We start from the raw sequence: 19,327 nt of genomic DNA, 5'->3' as shown, positions 1-19,327 counted from the left end.
TTAAAAATACATTAAAATGTTACACATCAAAAACTTCGCAGGAAAGATCTTCTGTTCTGACTTCTTGACTACTCTTGTTGTGGTTATTTTGTTAGCATTTTGCCTACTTACCTCTCCCCTGCCCTTATCTGTTTGTCTAGTCATTTGCGCTCCTTCTTTCACTGAAACAAATGTATCAAGGGGCTGTCCACACCTATGGGCCATACCATTAGACAGCGTAAGATGGCTGCCTGGTGTTTTTCTTAAAAAAGCAGGTTTTCTAACTGCACAAATTCCCTATCAGACACCCAACACTAAGAAAATCCAAGGCCGAATTAACTCAAAGGATGCTTTGCTCCTCACTTAGGTCCTGTATCAGGGGGCCATTTCCCCATAGGAGTAATTAGTTCTTCTGGGCTTAAGGAGCTGGGTGTGTAACCATGAATATAGGCAAAACCTCACTCAGATTTTAGTTGCTTTTTGCACCAGGGTCTTAGGCAAAAAGTTTGCTCCCATCACCTGACCAGTTTTTATTAAGGGATGTTGTTTTTTAACAGGACACGGAGACAGCAGAGGAGGACTTAATGGAACTTTATCAGCTCCATATCTGGGATGGCAAATGCGTCTTCATGAATCCACACATCCTTCAATGAAAACGAGTGCACCTTTCAGCTGGGTTTTCATTCTGATTTGTTTGCTTTTCCTCAAACATTTGTGCCATCCAAAACTGGGGGGGGGGGGGGCAGTGCGAGTGGCTCCAAAATCCAGCAGACACGTGCCTGATTGATCCCCCCGTTTGATCTAGAAAAATACAGTTAGACACTTGAGTATGATCAGACCTCATCTGAATGAGAGTTGCACCATGTTCTCCAATTGCTTGTTTCAGCAGCAGCTTGCCCAGAGGTCTGTAAAGAATTGAGTGCATTGCAAAAGCTTGGGGCTGATCTCAGGAGCCTTTCGCGGAAATGCAATTCAAACGCTTGCTGCAAACCAGCACCGTCTCTCATAAAGAAGGACGAAACATTGTAGCCTGGGTGCCATATCAAATGGAGATGCTAGCTGTCCTCCTCCTAGGCTCTTAGCCAAGGAGCAAACTGGAATCACAGAACCCATGATTGCTGACACAGATGCATCATGTGGTTTTAAAACAGAGGTGAACTTTCAGTCATGTGAAATTGGCACTAGAAATGGGACCAAGGCAATGTGACATATGCTGATGGGAACCAGCTGTACTGTTTGCTAACTGCCATGTGAAAAATTTCTTCATATGGGGCGTCCCCCTCTCCCCTTCTTTCTCCCTTTATTCCTCTCTTCCAAAGATTAGGAAGGTTTTGCCATTCATCTTTTTAAAAGAACACTACCTCTAGTCCTTGATAAGATGAACCCAGCTAGTTTGTGATTTTGATTAAGTGCTCTGCATTAATAGAAGCCCACATTCTGTCAATATCTTGTAAAGCTGTGGATGGGATCCAATGCTGGCCGGCGTAGTCCCATTAAAATCAATTCAGTTATATAAGTCCACTGATTTGTGTGGGGCTTTTCTGAGTGTGACTTGGTTGGATATCATCTCCTGTTTCTGGTTGAACATATATTTTACCCACATTAGCGTTTTGCAAAGGAGAGGAACAAAGTCTCCATAGTGTCATGAACAAAGTGGAGTCTCCAAACTCAATAAACCATTGTATTTTTCTGACTGTTGAATGTCTCTGTTGGTCATCCAATTAGGGAAAGGGTGGTGGTTAAAAGGGTGGTGTGTATTAATTTGCATAATGGTAATAATAATAATAATAATAAATTATTATCTATTCTATATTTTGGGGAACAGTTTGTCTATTTGTTCTCTATGCGTTTCAACACTTCTTAAGAGATCGTTGTCAAATTTGGCACAAGGATTCCTGAGGTGGAAGTGGCAAGTATTGTCAACTTTGGGATGATGGCTGCCATTTTGAAGCAAGCTGGCGGTTTGAACCGTGACTTTGTCATGGCTTCACCTGATACTTGGTGCGACAGATGCAAACTATGCCAATGTAAAACATTTGTTTAGCTAGCATATTTATTTATCTCCCTATATACATAAAAATGTAAGGTTGTCATCATGCTAACTCCAGTGTGAAAACAATGTCAGGTGGGTGAGTGAGCAGCTTAGGTAGTAGGCATCCCAGGAGAACTGTTTAATGGCAAACCGCTCTGTGAAGTGCCTCTTCCCTTCATTAAACACTTCACAGGCACGCAGCAACAAAACAACCTGACAGATAGCCATCCAGCCTCTTTTTTATATAATATCGTTTTTGAATTTTGCCACCTGACAGAAGGGTTCCTTTTTCACTCATTTTCACTATTGCCACCCTGGTTTGGTTAGGGTAAGAGTGTTGTCTGCTTACGTCCCAGTTCTTTTGTTTCCACAGATGAGGAATCTGATTATCACCCACACTTTCTGAATAAACAAGGCACACAAGCATCCGGGTTACCACCCAAAGAAGTTTACCCTTCGCTGAAACCATAGATCATGATCTGAAAACAAGACGTTGGGAGTACGATAAACCTTTCTTCTCCACGCGGCTTCTTATAACCGTCATAATCTTTGCTCCTTGTTTTTTCAAAGCATCTCCAGTATTGTTGAATCTGCTGCGAACCGGCAACCAAGGGGCTGGAATACCTCTCCTTAGTCTATTTTCCATTAATAAATTTTAATGTGACTCTAGATCCAAAATCGGCAGGAAGTATAGTCCCGGGACAGATGCATCATGTGGTTTTAAAACAGAGGAGAATATGAGAACAAAACAAAGCAGAATATGAGAACAAAATGGACTCAGTAATTGTGGATTTTAGAATCCCAAGTGTGAATTTATTAGCAGAAAAGGCTGGGGGAAAGTGCTTGCTGTGACCCAGACTAGCAGCAGGGAGGCAGCAGAGTCTCTGAATTGGGAACTGAGAAAGGGTTTTAGTCTTGAGTACGGCTATTAATTATCCTGCCTCTGGGAAGCAGCAACGATTAAGGGAAACAAAACCTAAGATCTTTTGAATACCCTCCTTTTTTTCCACAACTAAAAAGCCCCGAACATCATGCCTCTTTCTCTACAGGGGAGTTCCTCTACTCTCTAATCATCCTGGTTGTGCTTTCCTATCCTTTACCCAGCTCTACAATATCCTTTTTGAGGTGCAATCCCAATTCCACAGAGTATTCCAAGTGTGGGCACACTATAGGTTTGTATAAAGGCATGACGGTACCTATAATTTGATTTTCACAATCCTTTCCGTAATAATCTCTAATATCAAATTCACCCTTTAAGCAAAAGCTTTCTGAAAGTCCAAGTATAGGGTGTTTGCTTTCCCACATGCTTAAGCTGTTACGCATATATTTAAAAGTATGACAAGCATGGAAAAAGTCAAGTTTGTTGGGACCAGTTGCATTTGCCTTTCAAGCATACACCCCATGGCAACTCTAGCTTTGCTAAGGTACCGATCCATCAGTTCCTGCTCCGCCAAAAGGAATGCCCTACTTGAGTTCCCCCTCATTGTGTGTGGATTATCTCATCGCAATGTCCTCTCTTCACTCCAGGGGAATGGCGCAAGCCAGCTGAGGTTGCGGCCTCAAAGTGAAGGTCGTCTTAGGAACGGTCAAGTCCAAGTCAGTTTCCGTAAGCCCTGGTGGCGGCTGGAAAGTGAATTTCTGCAGCAGTCCCGTGAAGAACAAGAAAAGTTCCATCTTGGCCAAGCTTTCGCCGATGCAATTTCGGCGCCCTGCAAAACCGAAAAAGAATTGGGAGTTGACTGGTGGCACGCCTTGAAAAGAGCCCTCCCGCCCTTTGCACTTCTCTGAATCGTGTGCCGTAGCTTAGAAAATGTACCAAAAGGCACTGTTAAAAAGAAGCAGAAATGTGTTCAAAAATGGGTATATTACAGGGTGGGGAAATGCCTACAAAAAGAACATTTTAGCAATTGCTTAACAAATTGTTAAGCGTGTAAGGACAAAAGAAGTAATTATAATTTAACAGTTTTCAAGTTACTCTATTTTATCAAAGCAACTAGAAAAAATATATTATGATGGGAAGATTTCACACAGGTGAAGGTAAGCAGTGGGGAGGAGGGGAGGGTTAGGTTGAATTTGGGAAATAATATATGGGACAGCAAAGGCTATAATAGATTCTTATAGAATAGTAATATATTGTAACCAGAATAGAAGTTTAAAAGCGGAAGTAAATGTACTTTTAGTATTTTCATTATTGTAATAGTTATTATTATTTCTTATCGGTAGAAGGCAGTGTTAATTTAGACTTCTTTGTTTTGCTGTCTGTATAATTTTTTTTTAAGTCAATAAAATAAAAAACAAAAAACAAAACGAACGTTTTAGGGTAAAACGCACACCTGACTATGTTTGTGGAAAAAATACATTTACAATGCAGTTTTCAAAATCTCATTATAGTGTGGAAACAGGATAGGAAGGCCCTTTGTGAATGTACATGCAAAACTGGCATTGGCTAGCAATAGAGTGATCCAGTCACCCCTCACCTCGGCCTCATCTGCAATATGGGGTTTACCTTACAAGGCTGTTGGAAGAATTATAAAAGAGACAAACAGTTCACACTTGGAACAGCCTACAGGGCCATAGAAATACTTTGCCAATAACCACACACCTTGCTCCCAATGCAAGGGAGTTACTTGTTCCAGACCACGTGAGGGGGCTCCATCTTAAGAGCTGCAGAGAAGGGAGAATTTCTCAAGATACAGCTCCTGCCCCATCACAACACTGCACAGGGGGAGGCTGATAATTTTTCAACAGATTTATACCGCCAAGACGAACGAACCCCTTTAAGTACCTAAGGAGAAGTAATAAAGTATGCTGGAAATGTAAAGAGAAGGATGGAGACTTTTATCATATGTGGTGGACATGCGAGAAAACAAGGGTTTTTTAATGAACTGAAAAAGATGTTTAAATACACCTTTCCCAAAAAGCAAGAAGGTTTTTTGCTGGGCTTGATGGGAGAGGAAATTGCAAAGGTGGACCAAAGACTATTTATGTATGCAACAACCGCTGCCAGAACGTTATTAGCCCCAAAGTGGAAATTACAGGAGTTACCAACATTGGAGGAGTGGCAGACGAAAATGATGGATTACGCGGAATTGGCAAAACTGACCTGCAGGATCTAAGATCAGGAGGAATCAAAATTCCAAAGAGACTGGAGTAAATTTATAGACTACATAAATAATAACTGTAGAAGTTTGAAGAGACTAGCAGGATTGAAATAAGTCTTACAATGTGGACTTGACAAAATATGAGGAAACCGCGAGACGCAGATTGGAATAGGAAAACCTGTTGGAGGAAGGGAAGGAAGTCTTTGCTCGGCAGAGCGGTGGAAAAGAAGTTGTGTGAATGATTGTTGAAATTTATTGTTTTTTTCTTTGTTTAAAGTGGAAATTTAATAAATATGTATTTGGGAAAAAAAATAAGTACCTAAGGAGAAAGGCATGAAGGCTTCTTTCTTGACAAACTTCCCATCGGCGTCAAGGAAGTGGTTAGGGTTGAACTCGTGAGGGGTCTCCCAGTGACTTCGATCCAGAAGCACTGAAGTGAGCGAAGGAATCACCATCGTTCCCTGGATCAGACAGCATGGGGGGGAGGTGATGGAAATTGTAAGCAGGGATGAGAGAAAATCAGGTTTAGAGTCTGAAAACTGCTATCTCATTTACCAGGACTGCTCCTGCATTGATGCAATAAGGCAATGGAAAATACCGTATTTTTCGCTGTATAGGATGCACTTTTTTCCCTCCAAAAATGAAGGGGAAAAGTGTGTGCGTCCTATGGAGCGAATGCAGGCTTCAGGAAGCTATCTGCAAGCCTGCGAAGCCTGGCGGGAACTCCCTCTGGGCTCCGCAGGCTTGTGGATAGCTGCCTGCAGCCCGAAGCCCGGGAAGCGGTCCGGTGCGTCCTATAGAGCGAAAAATACAGTACTTTAGCCTTGAAGGGTTTTGTTCATGCTGCATTTTTAAAGGGAACCTACCCAGTTTGCAATTTACAAACCAAGGCTGCACACACACCATACATTTAAAGCACACTCACTTCCACTGAAATAATCCTGGGAACTGTAGTCGTCCCCCGCCGAGCTACTATTCCCAGCTCTCTTAACAAACTTGTTGGTAGCCATCCCTGCCTCCTGGGGAATGAGTTTCATAGTTTAACTATATGTTGCATGAAGATGTACTTCCTTTTATCTGTCCTGAATCTTCCAACTTGAGGATGTAAAGACGGGCAGGCAAACACAAACATTCACAAATGCACTCAGCAGAGAACGGATATACAGAAGGCAGACTGCAGTTTCCCATTCAGAGGCCTTCTGCTAGTCACCTATGGTGCCTTTCTTAGGAGCAGCACCAGATGGCAGCTTGGGATAGCTCAGTTGGTAGAGCACGAGACTCTTAATATCAATGTCGTGGGTTCGAGCCTTACACTGGGTAAAAATTTTCTGCATTGCAGAAATTGCATAGACAACCCTCGTCCGTCCCAACACTACAGTTCTCTGATTCTATGAAACGTGACTTGACCAAGGGCTAACTCCCATGTGAATGTTACCTTCATTTATTAAAAATAAAAATAAAATTTATTTATTTACACCTCGCCCATCTGGCTGGGTTTCCCCAGCCACTCTGGGCAACTCCCAACAGAATATTAAACAGAATAAAACATCAAACATTAAAAACTTCCCTAAACAGGGCTGCCTTCAGATGTCTTTTAAAAGTCAGATAGTTATTTATTTCCTTGAAATCTGATGGGAGGGCATTCCACAGGGTAGGTGCCACTACCGAGAAGGCCCTCTGCCTGGTTCCCTGTAACCTCATTTCTTGCAGTGAGGGAACCGCCAGAGGGCCCTAGGCGCTGGACCTCAGTGTCTGAGCTGAACGATGAGGGTGGAGATGTTCCTTCAGGTATACGGGGCTGAGGCCGTTTAGGGCTTTAAAGGTCAGCACCAACACTTTGAATTATGCTCGGAAACGTACTGGGAGCCAATGTAGGTCTTTCAGGACCGGTGTTATCTGGCCTCAACCCCTGATGAGCTGCATGTGTGAATGGACCCACAAGAAAGCATGTGTTTCATTCACACATACATGTCAGGGTCAGAATGGCATTACATTGCCATCAAATGAGGAACCTGCAGGTGTGAAGGGAGAACAGAACACAAGTCATGCTCAAGAGCCGCTCAGCTGTTAAAATTGACTAGAGTTAACAGAACAATGCTAAAGTACAATGAAGTACCCTCAGCATGCAAAATCAGGCATGCACCTTTGGAGAAGGTACCTTTGGGAGAAAGTAGCCCCTGAAATGCGTGTCTGCTGATGTGCTGCGTGGGACATGCGGCAAGAGCGTGATGAATCTCTGCACCTCGTGGATCACTGCATTGGTATAGGGCATGTCTTTCCGGTCATCATATGTGACCCAGTGGCCTGGTTTCACAACCCGCCCAATCTCCTCTTGAACCTTTTCTGGAACAAAACCAAAGAACAGGGTGCAATTAAATTCCTTGCACCTGTAGATACTCCTGGCTTGGATAATTCACTTATCCAAACATAAGGAAATAGTACACACCACAAATTCAGATATCCAAACAGCTGGACTTGCGTGTAGCACTGTAAACAAATAAGCAGCCTTCATAAAAACATTTTTTCTGATCCACAGGTTTTCCTGGGTTTCTTTTATCCTTTTGGGGTCAAAATTCCTTGGTCAGAAACACATTAGAAATTTCCCCATAGGAATAAGTGGAAATCGTCGACTCATTATGCAAACGCTTGCCTAACAATTTTGTGTTAACACGTTGTGTTTGGATAGTGGGACTTGCGTGTATTGTGTCAGGAAGTGCAAATTTGATAGATTTGGCTTTAAATGCATACTGACTTGAATTTCTCCTCCCTCCCTAGTTCAGAGAGAGCTATTGCCCTTAGGTTCCAGCTGTGGGCTTCCCAAAGGCATCGGATTGGTTGCTGTGAGAAACAGATGCTGGACTAGATGGGCATGGGGCCTAATTCAGCCATGGGGCTTCTTTTGCCTAGAAGCTCATATCCTCTAGAAGCAGTAGCAGGAGGAGGAGACTGTGAATGAACTGGCCACTCACTTTGAATCTTTGGGTACTTCATCATCAGCAGAACGGCCCATTGCAATGTCGTTGCCGTGGTCTCTGTTCCAGCCATGACAAGATCCAGGATGGAAGCAATGAGGTTGTCATCATTAAAAAGGTTCTCTCGCTTAGTCGTATCCTGAGGAGGTGGTAGAACTCATGATTGAAATTGAAAACAAAAATACTCTCACTCTATTTAATACACTGGTACCTCGGGTTAAGAACTTAATTCGTTCCGGAGGTCCGTTCTTAACCTGAAACTGTTCTTAACCTGAGGTACCACTTTAGCTAAGGGGGCCTCCCGCTGCCGCTGTGCGATTTCTGTTCTCATCCTGAAGCAAAGTTTTTAACCCGAGGTACTATTTCTGGGTTAGCGGAGTCTGCAACCTGAAGCGTCTGTAACCCGAGGTACCACTGTACACAGGTATCGGTGGAAATATATGCCTCTGGCACCCAATTGCTGAGGAACACAAGCATCACATCTTGCTTGTGGACTTCTGACACACAGACTCATCTTGTTGGCCAGGATGCTGGACTAGACAAGACAGGGGTGAGGGACCTTTTTGGCTCAACGAGCCCAATTCTTAATTGGATCATAGCCTCTCAGGACTCAGCTAAATTAGTAAAGGGAAAGTGTTTTATACGTGTTATAACACCGTGACACTAGATGGCGCTGTGGAGTTCTCTCTTTCGCCGACATGATTTCCCACTTTGAGGTTTACAATGCTTTTTACTGAAATGCTTTTTTGATGTGTCTAGATCCAGCCTCAGGCCAAATCCAACAGGTGTGGAGATCGGGGACAAGGATGACAGGTGGTTGGGTGCTTTGAAGTCCCAAAGTTGGGACTTCAATCTGAAGGCCGCATTCATTTCTGGAGAAACCTTTCAAGGGCCACATTATGTGTTTATTATTGCATTATTTGTTACATTTCTATCCCATCTTTCCTCCAAGTAACTCAGGGTGGCATATACATTTAATCCCCACAATAATGCTGAGAGGTGGTGACTGGCCCAAGGTCACTCAGTGAGCTTCATGGCTGAGTGGGGATTCAAACTCTGGTCACCTAGCTCCTAGCCCAACACTCTAGCACAGGCTTCCTCAAACTCAGCCCTCCAGATGTTTTGGAGACTACAGTTCCCATCATCCCTGACCCCAGGTCCTGCTAGCTAGGGATCATGGGAATTGTAGGCCAAAAACATCTGACGGGCCGAGTCTGAGGAAGGAAGTCTGCTCTAACCACTAGGCCACACTGGCTCTCATGCATGTAGTGGATGGGGCCAGAGGCAAAAGCTGGCAGAGCCATGAATGTATTGCTTGTCTTTGTACAGTAGGCTAGTTTGTACACAGATTCTGTTCTATCTTCCAACCAGGCAAAACCACTCAAAGATGGTGCATAATTGGGCTGGTGAAAAGTGTGAGGTGGTCCTAGGAGGAGGTGTAGCCTGGCGAGAGTGCCAAGGGCCAGACAGAAGGATGCATTTGGCCCCTGGGTTTGAGATTCCCAACCCCTGCAGTAAGGTACTTCTGAGGTCCTGAAACCTGAATCATCAAAATACCTCTCGTTGCTTGAAGACCAATGCATCTGTGTAGCTTTTGAGGCTGTTGGCGTTGATGTCTTGCTTGCTTGTCTTGATGTATTCCCTTATAATGATACGGACGTCTTCGATCCTCTTCAGTAGAATTTTGTGAGCGTTGAAAAGAAATCCAAGGAACGGGTAGAAATTAAACAGCTAGTCAGGAGGAAATTAAGGGGGAAACGATGGGGAGGGAGGTGAAATAAATGTTAGTTACCTTGAAAAGCAATGTAGACAAAAGTCATTCACCAGGGTTGTGTTTGAGGAAAGGATTGTCCAAGGAAATAGGTATTCCCATGACTGTCTTACCCCTCCCCACAGTCTTCAGGAAGAAGGATTGCCCCTGAGTTGGGATGTCGGAGAATTCCAATGAAAATCGAACAGAAGCAGAAATTGTTGATGCCTGCTTATTCAACCCACGCATGAAATGGAGATCAATCCAGTGAATACCAATTGGTATTTGCTGTTGTTGCTATTTTCAGTCTGCAAAGGGTATGTAATTGATGACGGTCACTCTGCAACCCCGCCCGATTTAAATTGTGTTTCCTCAACATCAAAATAAATGCCCTTTGCATTGAAACAATTGGTATGGGGGAAATGTCACCAATTAGCTTAAATTTGTAACTAACACCACATAGAGAAAATTTATGTCAGTTGTATATGCTGGTCTGTCACCGTAATGAAGTTGTGTGTGTGTGTGTGTGTGTGTGTGTGTGTGTGTATCTAAATAGTAGACAGCGAGATTAATAAAATAGTATTTGGTGGGAACTGAACTGCAGCGGAATGGAAACAGCACTGTTTGTGACGAAAAGAGGTCAGAGCCCCCTGGAGTACAATGAGAATTAACCCAGACTGGGATTATAATAATCTTGGATGCCCCTCTCTTGGATCAGGTATCTATAGGCCAAAGTGAATGCCTGTTGCATCCTGATTTTGCATGGACTTTCTATTAACCTTCAGCTTTGTAACCCAAGAAGCAGTTGAGAGGAAATCTAATCTCTCTCACACAAAAACTGAAAGCTGCCATAGGAGTGATTTCAATGTATGATGTAGATGGGACCTAAAATTGTGTGAATGTGTCTTACACTCAAGGTTGAGAATCTTACATGCTAAAGAGAACCAACGTGGTAGAGTGGCTGGCAAATTGGACTTAGAACAAGGGGAAACTGAGTATTAGATTATGGTCACATCCGCACCATGTATTTAAGGCACTGTGACACCATTTTAAGGGCGCAGGCAACTGTGAGATCAGCTCCCTTAGCAAACTACAGCTCCCAGGGGAAATTTCACTCTTCTTCATGTAATAAATAAACCCATCATTCTTACTTTCTATTGAATGGGGAAGACAAATCCTGGACCCTCAGCTCAGCACATCTAGTTTGGAATTCCTTCCAGTTTATTACCCCATAAGTGTATGAAGTAGCAGCTACAAAGTTTTCTTACGTGCAAGAATGGAGATCCAAGAAGGCACATAACTTCATCTATGAGTCTTAGCAGAGTGGTGAATATTGGATCTTTGTAGTCGAACCTCTCTCCAAACAGCAGAGCGAAAGTAATGTTGGTTGGGGCAGTGTTAAAGGTTCTGAGAATGAAAGGTTCACCTAAATGGATGAAACCGAGAATAAAACAGGGACAAGTCCTGGTGGAAGCCCGGAGTTGAAACCTTATTGTTCGCAACAATAAATGAAGATCAGTAGCTAGAGATTCGGAAGTGGAACAGGGGCCACTTGCCAAGTCAATCACAGAATCATAGAAGTCAAGACCCAAGAAAAGTTCATGGAGGGAGAGAGTGATAACTGTGGGGTCCATAATTTCTCCAGTATGGTTTTCCTATAAAACCAGTTGCTCGCTGTGCACATAAGTGTAGCAGTGTTTCTGTACCATTACCAGGGAAATTATAGAGTTGGAAGTGATAAAGAACCCAACTAGTCCAACGATCCTTGTCACAAAACGACCCAGTTTTTGTTGAGATTTCCATTCCACCTTAAGGAGCAGACATGTGGAACTGTTGCATGTCACATGTCTGTTTACATTCCAGCACAGCTTGCTGGGAACTTCTGTTGTGTATAGCTTTTGCTTTTCCAGTTCTCTCTGAGAAGACGAGAGAGAGAGAGAGAGAAGGCATGTTTCTTTGTCCTGATTTATGATTAATAAATCTGTAGTTGTAGTATGCTTCCACAAGCCTCACGCCTATTCCGTGTGTGCAGTTCGCTCTGCTGATAGTGTGTCCTGCCTTGAAAGCCCGGGTCGCTGATTTACGTTGGAGCAGAGACCGATGGTCTTCGCAGTGGGAAGACTGGAAGGAGACAGCTCAGCTGGGGCTAGCCGGCTGGTCTCCCAGCCCTCTGCATGTCAACAGTTTTCCCATTATCACCACCTCCTGTCTTGGATCAGTGCTATTATCAGTGGTTCAAAACATCTCTCAGTAGCTGCAGGGTGTGAAATGGTAAGCTGGGCACAGTTTGGTGTGTTAATGCTCATGCACATGTGCGCTAGGGGCACCCACACCTCAGAGACTTGGGACAATCTGTTCATTAAGCAGTTATCCTCACTTGTTTGCAGGAAGATCGGACAACATTGGCTATTTTGAGCAGTCAGTCTGACTTAGAATGATAGAATTATAGAGCTGGGAGGGACCTTGAGGGTCATCGAGTCCAACCCCCTGCAAGGAAGGAATCTCAACTAGATCATACATGACAGATGGCCATCCCACCTCTGCTTAACCCCCCCCCCCCCAAGGAAGGAGTGCCCACCACCTCTTGTCTGTCCCACTGACAAACAGCCCTTACTGTCAGAAAGCTATTCCTAATGTTTAGTCAGAATCTCCTTTCTTGTAGCTTGAAGCCATTAATGGGGTCCTAGTCACTGGAGCAGGATAAGCAAGCGTATTCCATCTTCCATGTGACAGCCCTTTATTTGAAGATGGCTAGCACATCTCCTCTTAATCTTCTCTTTACCAGGCCAAACATAGACAACATCTTTAAAAAGCAGAGACATCACCTTGCCGACAAAGGTCCGTATAGTTAAAGCTATGGTTTTCCCAGTAGTGATGTATGGAAGTGAGAGCTGGATCATAAAGAAGGCTGATCGCCGAAGAATTGATGCTTTTGAATTATGGTGCTGGAGGAGACTCTTGAGAGTCCCATGGACTGCAAGAAGATCAAACTTATCCATTCTTAAGGAAATCAGCCCTGAGTGCTCACTGGAAGGACAGATCGTGAAGCTGGGGCTCCAATACGTTGGCCACCTCATGAGAAGAGAAGACTCCCTGGAAAAGACCCTGATGTTGGGAAAGATGGAGGGCACAAGGAGAAGGGGACGACAGAGGACGAGATGGTTGGACAGTGTTCTCAAAGCTACCAACATGAGTTTGACCAAACTGCGGGAGGCAGTGGAAGACAGGAGGGCCTGGCGTGCTCTGGTCCATGGGGTCACGAAGAGTCGGACACGACTAAACGACTATACAACAACAATCATATCTCCTCTTAATCTTCTCTTTACCAGGTCAAACATACCCAATTACCCCATAAGCCTTGGTTTCCAGACCCTTTATCATCTTCATTGCCGTCCTTTGCACATGTTCCAGGTTTTCAATATCCTTCTTAAATTGTGGTGATCAGAAATGGACACACGACTGCAGTATAGGTCTGACCAAGACAGAATAGAGTGGGACTATGACTTTCCTGATTAAGACACTATACTTCTGTTGATGCAGCACAGAATACCACTAGCTTTTTCTTTTTGCTGCTGCATCACACTGTGGACTCATGCTAAGCTTGTGGTCTACTAAGACCCCCAGATCCCTTTTACATGTACTACTGGCAAACCAGGTGTCCCCCATCCGTGGAGCTGGTTCTGCCCTAACCTCCTAAATTTTCCAAACTCACCTTTAAAAGATTTAATGTCCTCTACAAGGAAACCAAGTTCTTCATTAATCTGCTGCTCTATGAGCTTCTTCCCCACGCCAAGATTGCGCATGCTGGCCATGGTGAATCTTCGGGTAGTCCTCCACAGCTCGCCGGTGGAAAAAAACACCCCTATTGGGGTAGACATAAGAGATGGTCTTGTTCATTTGAATTAGGGAAGAGTTCTGTGAAATGCTTTTTTTTTTAAGAGACATCAGACTTCCTTTAGAATATATATATATCACCAGATATATATATCTGTAGCGCTGTGGGTAAAACCTCAGCGCCTAGGACTTGCCGATCGCATGGTCGGCGGTTCGAATCCCCGCGGCGGGGTGCGCTCCCGTCGTTCGGTCCCAGCGCCTGCCAACCTAGCAGTTCGAAAGAACCCCCGGGTGCAAGTAGATAAATAGGGACCGCTTACTAGCGGGAAGGTAAACGGTGTTCCGTGTGCTGTGCTGGCTCGCCAGATGCAGCTTGTCACACTGGCCACGTGACCCGGAAGTGTCTGTGGACAGCGCTGGCTCCCGGCCTATAGAGTGAGATGAGCGCACAACCCTAGAGTCTGGCAAGACTGGCCCGTACGGGCAGGGGTACCTTTACCTTTTATATCACCAGAACCACTGTTTTTCTCATCTTCCCCATTCCCCTGTCAGGGACTGGGCAGAGGAGGAATGGTGGAGACCACCTTCCCAGCTTGACCCTTCCAGAGAAGAAGAAGACAGTTCAGAATTACAACAGAGCTGGGAAATAATGGGAGAGGAGGAAGAAGAAGCACCAGGGGGAGACAGCTGAAGGACACGGTGTCACTAGAAAGCATTCCAGACCCACCATCTCCCAGAACCTGGCAAGCCTTAAAAGTAGGAGAGCAAAGAGCTTGAAGACAGATGGCCCCAAGTGGCAACCATAGAGGGGGTGCTACTATTGACGAATGAGGAAGTGGGAGAGAAGGGGGGGTGGAGAGTCACTCGGGACAACACCATTATTCTAAGAGCCTGCATTCCCAAGCCTCTCTCTGTAAATGTTGAAGAGGTGGTAAGGCCTTTTTCTTGTCTTATCTGTTCCTGTCAACCTGCCGTGGGGGTTGGTTCCTCTGCCACCTGACATTCCCAAACCCTGAGTTCCCCCGGCAGTTCCAAGCATCCTGACATCAAAGCCCCCCTCCTTCTCACAAGCTGCTGATTGCTTTACAAAAGCATGCCACAACTTTATAAGGGACTTGCAGAAAAGCAGGAATTAAGGCAATTGTGTTTAGTCAATGTCTGGAGGAAGAGCCAGGAATTAAAAAAACACTAATGTCAGTGAAGTTAACATTTTAGTAAAAAAACCCCGAAACAGCACAGGCCTAGTGACCACAGCAACTCTTGCCCCAATGAAGCAGTTGCAAGGACTGAAGGTCCCTGCCTTCCCACCGATCTCTAAGGTTCCTTCCCCAGCAGCCTAAGGCTCATTCGTCTTGTCTCTCTTTACTCCACCCTCTTCATTTCTCTGCGTGTTCTGGGACACTGGGGGAGAGGGGAGGCAGTCACAGCAGGAGGGGGAGATTCCCTGGCTTCTTCAGCATCCTGACTCATCTGCCACCCTCCTCTCCTGCCTCTGAGTCTGGACTGCTCTCTGCCACAACCTCTTCCTGCTCACTAAACCCTGTTGCCATTTCTGACACCTCCTCCTCCCATTCTGCTCCCTCTTTTCCTTCATTGTCATCCCACCAACAATCCTCTGGCTCTGAACCTTTGGGGGTTTCCTTGGGGGTTCCCCAGCTGGTGCTTCCTCCCATTCCTCTGTATCCAGCCAGTCCATGACAGTCCGTTACCATTTCCACGCTGAATCTCTTCAAATATTGGGATTGGAGGCCTGTCCACAAAGTCCTCCGTAAAGGTCACAAGGGCATCTCTCACAGCTTCGTAGCCAGTCAGCACTACTACCTTTTGGAATCCAAAATGGAGGGTGAACACCGGGCCATATTTCTCAGCAAGCTGAAAGGTAAGCAGGGGTTATAACAAAGTACCTTCAAATGGTCTTGTTGCTGCTGTAAACTTCTCCTAATATACAGTTTGGGCCAATAATTTACACTTTTGGCAAAGCATTTTCCTCCAATATAATGCATTTTTTTTGTATTTCTGCTTGTTAATGCATGTATTCTTATGCACACCCAATATACATGCATTTTTGGTACCCATTCCTTGACTGAAAAATTTGGAGAAGTTCAAATTCCGAAGGGTAACTGTGTTTCGGTTCACATATTGTTTCAGAAAGTAAGCGATTGCTTGGTTTGTCTTTAAATGTGAACTGAATCGAATCTCCCTCAAATCCCTACACCTTAATGGAGGCAAACAAGAATGACTTGAATAACATCATCAGCTCCTTCTTCCCTGAAGATGGATCTTGTTTTCAGGGTATCTGAAGTGTTCTTGGAGATCTGGATAGAACAGGCTGCGTGGCAGCCTGTTGGAGTGGAAGGCAGTTGAGAACTCAGCTTTTGATTAATAGCTATTTGTTATGTACTAAGCTTGGATCCTAGAACAATAGGCAAGTAGGATCCTAGAATGCAACAACTGATTGGCTTGCAGGAAAAGGCCAATCAGGCTCCAGGAGGAAGTTAATCAGCCTATTAGGGTGGTAGGATCGTAGAATGCAACAACTGATTGGCCTGCAGGAAAAGACCAATCAGGCTCCAGGAGGGAAGCAGAATCAGCCAGTCAGACGGGACTCATTGTGTAAATAATGTATATAAAAGCCTGAGGTTTGGGGGGGCAAGCCAATCACTGTTTTACAAGCTGCAATAAAGAGCATGAAATCACTACAGGACTCTGAGTATATTTCACTGTTCTTTGACATTTACATATTTGGAGGAGACTTTGTGCCCAGGAAGGATGGAGTGAATAACCAATTGCTCAGCCTTGTCATTGGGGACCAGAAAGTCTTGTCAGTTTCAGTTTCTCTTAGTTTCACATTTTTCTGATCTTCAGTTCTTCACATTTCCATATTACTTTGCATTTTTTTTTTTTAAAGTCCTCATGAAAACGTATCAGCATTTTAGTACAAATAAGACAGTGCTACCTTGGTTGTCAAACTTAATCCGTTCCGGGAGTCCATTTGACTTCCGGAACTGTTCGAAAACCAAGGCGTGACTTCCGGTTGGCTGCAGGAGCTTCTTGCACTCAATCGGAAGCCGTGGAAGCCGCTTTGGACATTTGGCTTCCAAAGAACATTTGAAAACTGAAACATACACTTCCAGGTTTTCAGCGTTTGGGAGCCAAAACGTACGAGTACCAAGGCGTTCGAGAACCAAAGTATGCACATTCTTGAATGCTTAAGTGCCTAGACATGGCTTAATGCAGGTATAAACAGGAAGCTCTGCTGGACCCCTGGCAACTGCACATTATTTGGCTGGTGAAGTTCACTGTAAAATCTGGAGAACTGCAAATTTTGAAGAGTGGCTGTGTTTTGGCTCTCATACTCTTTTGGAAAATGCCAGTTATGTAAGTATGCCTTTAAATGCAAACTCTCCCCCCATCCCTATTCAAAAAAGATTATCTAAACAAACACTTTGCCTCTTTAGAGCCAAATGCATGTTACATAATTGTACTGTGAGTTCTCTTTACATCTGTTGTTTTCTAAAGCAGGGGATGGGAGCTGTCAAATTAAGAAATAAAGCCCCCACAGTTACAGCAAATTTAATTAATTATTGAATAGGGGCTGGTAGAAGTAATACAGGAAGACCCATTTCAAAGTGCACAACTGCAACCCACTCCTTGTTTACTCTAGAGTAATTCCACAAAAGTAAAAAATAAATAAGATGGATGAAATACGTAGAGGATGTGCACATAAAGAGATAACAACTGTGTTAAACTCGAACCAACATGTGATTGCATTCGTGGTTCTCTTGCAGCACAGCATTATCTTACTCAGCTGATTTAAAACAAATGTATGCCAGAAATATAAATCTTTACTAGGGATGGGCAAATCTGTCAATTATCAGTTCTCTCAGTCTCTCGGTTTCCCAATTTCAAATTCAGTTCTGCGCATTTCTGTAGCAATTTGCGACTTTAAAAAGATCCTTACACAAATTCAGCAGCATTTTAGTAAAAAATTATCCTAATAAACATTTTTTTGTATGCAGTTTTGACAGATATACGTATTTTTGCAAGCAATTCAGCCAAATACAATACTTTCCTGTATGTTTTCAATAATATATGCAGGCATATGTACATTTTACCCTAACGGTAGCTTAGCTATAGAACTGCATTGCAAAAAATAAAAAAGTAGAAAAGTGTGGATTTCAGTTCGCACATTCTTTTGGAATGTGTGGATTTGGTTAAGTTCACCTCTGAACCAAATCAGACTTCTCCCTCTTCCCTAATCCTCTCTTGAATTTGCACAAAGGGACCAAAAGCACAGCTTATGTGAAGCAATTTTATTCCCTACCTTCAATATGGATTTGTCCTGCCTTTTCATATCCAGCAAATGTAGGTTCCCAATGATTGGGAGAGGCGTCGGACCAGGCGGGAATGTAAAATTCGGTTTTCCGAAGCTCCTTGGAAAATAGAGCGATGCCAAGAAGAAGACCAGGCACAGCAGACAGATGCACGCAGGAGAAGAGAAGAGGAAATTTAACAGAGGCATTTTTTATTTTTTAAAAAAGTTGCTTCTCCAGAAAGAATGGGAGAAAATATTCAGTTGCCCCGATCTGTCCACTGGTTCTGAGCTTTATATTTCTGCTTTGCAATTACCACACACACACCAAAAAAAAAAAAGATCTAGCACAGCTTGTGTAAATGCAGTAACCCCACCCTTTTTAAACACTTCTGGAGAATGTGGTCTAAGCAGTTTCTGATTGGAAAGAAAGAAGTCGGTTTTGAGTTACGGGCCCTGCCTGTGGGTACAGGATTAGATACAAACACTGTATGGCACCATGGGGCTTCACACACCCTTCTAGCCTTCTGGGTATGTGACTTGGGGCCAAATTGCTGGATCGCCCTCATTTCCCTTTTAAACTGAATTGCAGCAGGAATTGGGGGCTACCAGCTTCTTCAGAGCAAGTGGGGCAAGGAAGGAGGTTCACAGAGTGAACCCTGAATCTGGTGTGGGTGACTGCTTAGCCACCATCACAAAGAATGCATGGGTTTGCGTGAAGTGTGCACAAGCTGATTTGTAAGTGGATGTACAGTGGTACCTCGAGTTAAGTACTTAATGCGTTCCGGAGGTCCGTTCTTAACCTGAAACTGTTCTTAGCCGGAGGAACCACTTTAGCTAATGGGGCTTCCCGCTGCCGCCGCACGATTTCTGTTCTCACCCTGAAGCAAAGTTCTTAACCTGAGGTACTATTTCTGGGTTAGCGGAGTCTGTAACCTGAAGCGTCTGTAACCCGAGGTACCACTGTATGTAGGGATGGACTACAACTCCCATCAGCACGCTGCCTGGGGCTGATGGGAGTTGTAGTTCAAAACATCCAGAGGGCATGGCTGCCGGAGAGCAACCTTTCCTCCACAGGGCAGCCGCAACATGTTGCCTGTCACTTAATTTCATTGTATCCAAATAGCGAACTTGGCACCACCCTTGGGGGGGGGTAGAGGATCTCACCAGGCTCAGCGGAACCCCCAAGGTTTGCAGAAATGCAACAAAGGCTTTGTGATCAGGGCCGACCCCTAAAGTGGGGGAGAACACCAAAAACAGCTCTGTGGGGAGACTGAGCATGCTTAGTTTTCACAGAATGCTGATTTACTGAGGGTGGGGTGGTTTTTTATTATTTTGGGAGGGAGG

The 19,327-nt window shown here is 44.3% G+C and overlaps 2 protein-coding genes and 1 long non-coding RNA gene across 5 annotated transcripts in view; 1 reads left to right on the top strand and 2 right to left on the bottom strand.

Moving 5' to 3' along the window:
- VWA3A (von Willebrand factor A domain containing 3A) overlaps positions 1–648 on the top strand; it is a 48,667-nt gene extending 48,019 nt beyond the window's left edge. For all 3 annotated transcript variants that reach the window (XM_080980942.1, XM_080980941.1, XM_080980940.1), the window contains one exon: positions 537–648. The gene's annotated coding sequence lies outside the window, so the exon portion shown is untranslated. The remainder of the gene's footprint in view (positions 1–536) is intronic.
- Positions 649–2,024: 1,376 nt separating this feature from the next.
- Positions 2,025–2,704, bottom strand: LOC308463133. The gene is made up of 2 exons (XR_013979467.1): positions 2,383–2,704; positions 2,025–2,314 (listed from the first exon to the last, which is right to left on the bottom strand). It is a non-coding gene; the product is annotated as an uncharacterized lncRNA (long non-coding RNA).
- A 91-nt stretch (positions 2,705–2,795) lies between these two features.
- LOC308463000 (cytochrome P450 2W1-like) lies at positions 2,796–18,924 on the bottom strand. The gene is made up of 9 exons (XM_080981127.1): positions 17,993–18,924; positions 15,378–15,540; positions 13,547–13,696; positions 11,103–11,260; positions 9,642–9,815; positions 8,082–8,223; positions 7,271–7,455; positions 5,432–5,573; positions 2,796–3,720 (listed from the first exon to the last, which is right to left on the bottom strand). Exons 1-9 carry the CDS (start codon positions 18,188–18,190, stop codon positions 3,530–3,532), a joined length of 1,503 nt encoding a protein of 500 aa, XP_080837253.1. The 5' UTR covers positions 18,191–18,924; the 3' UTR covers positions 2,796–3,529.
- Between the last annotated feature and the right edge of the window lie 403 nt (positions 18,925–19,327).

This window comes from Podarcis pityusensis (genome assembly GCF_964106645.2).
Source record: "Podarcis pityusensis genome assembly, chromosome: 14".
Taxonomy (NCBI): Eukaryota; Metazoa; Chordata; class Lepidosauria; order Squamata; family Lacertidae; genus Podarcis; species Podarcis pityusensis.
The sequence above is the reverse complement of the archived record's forward strand: the minus strand, read 5'-3'. Positions and strand labels throughout refer to the sequence as shown.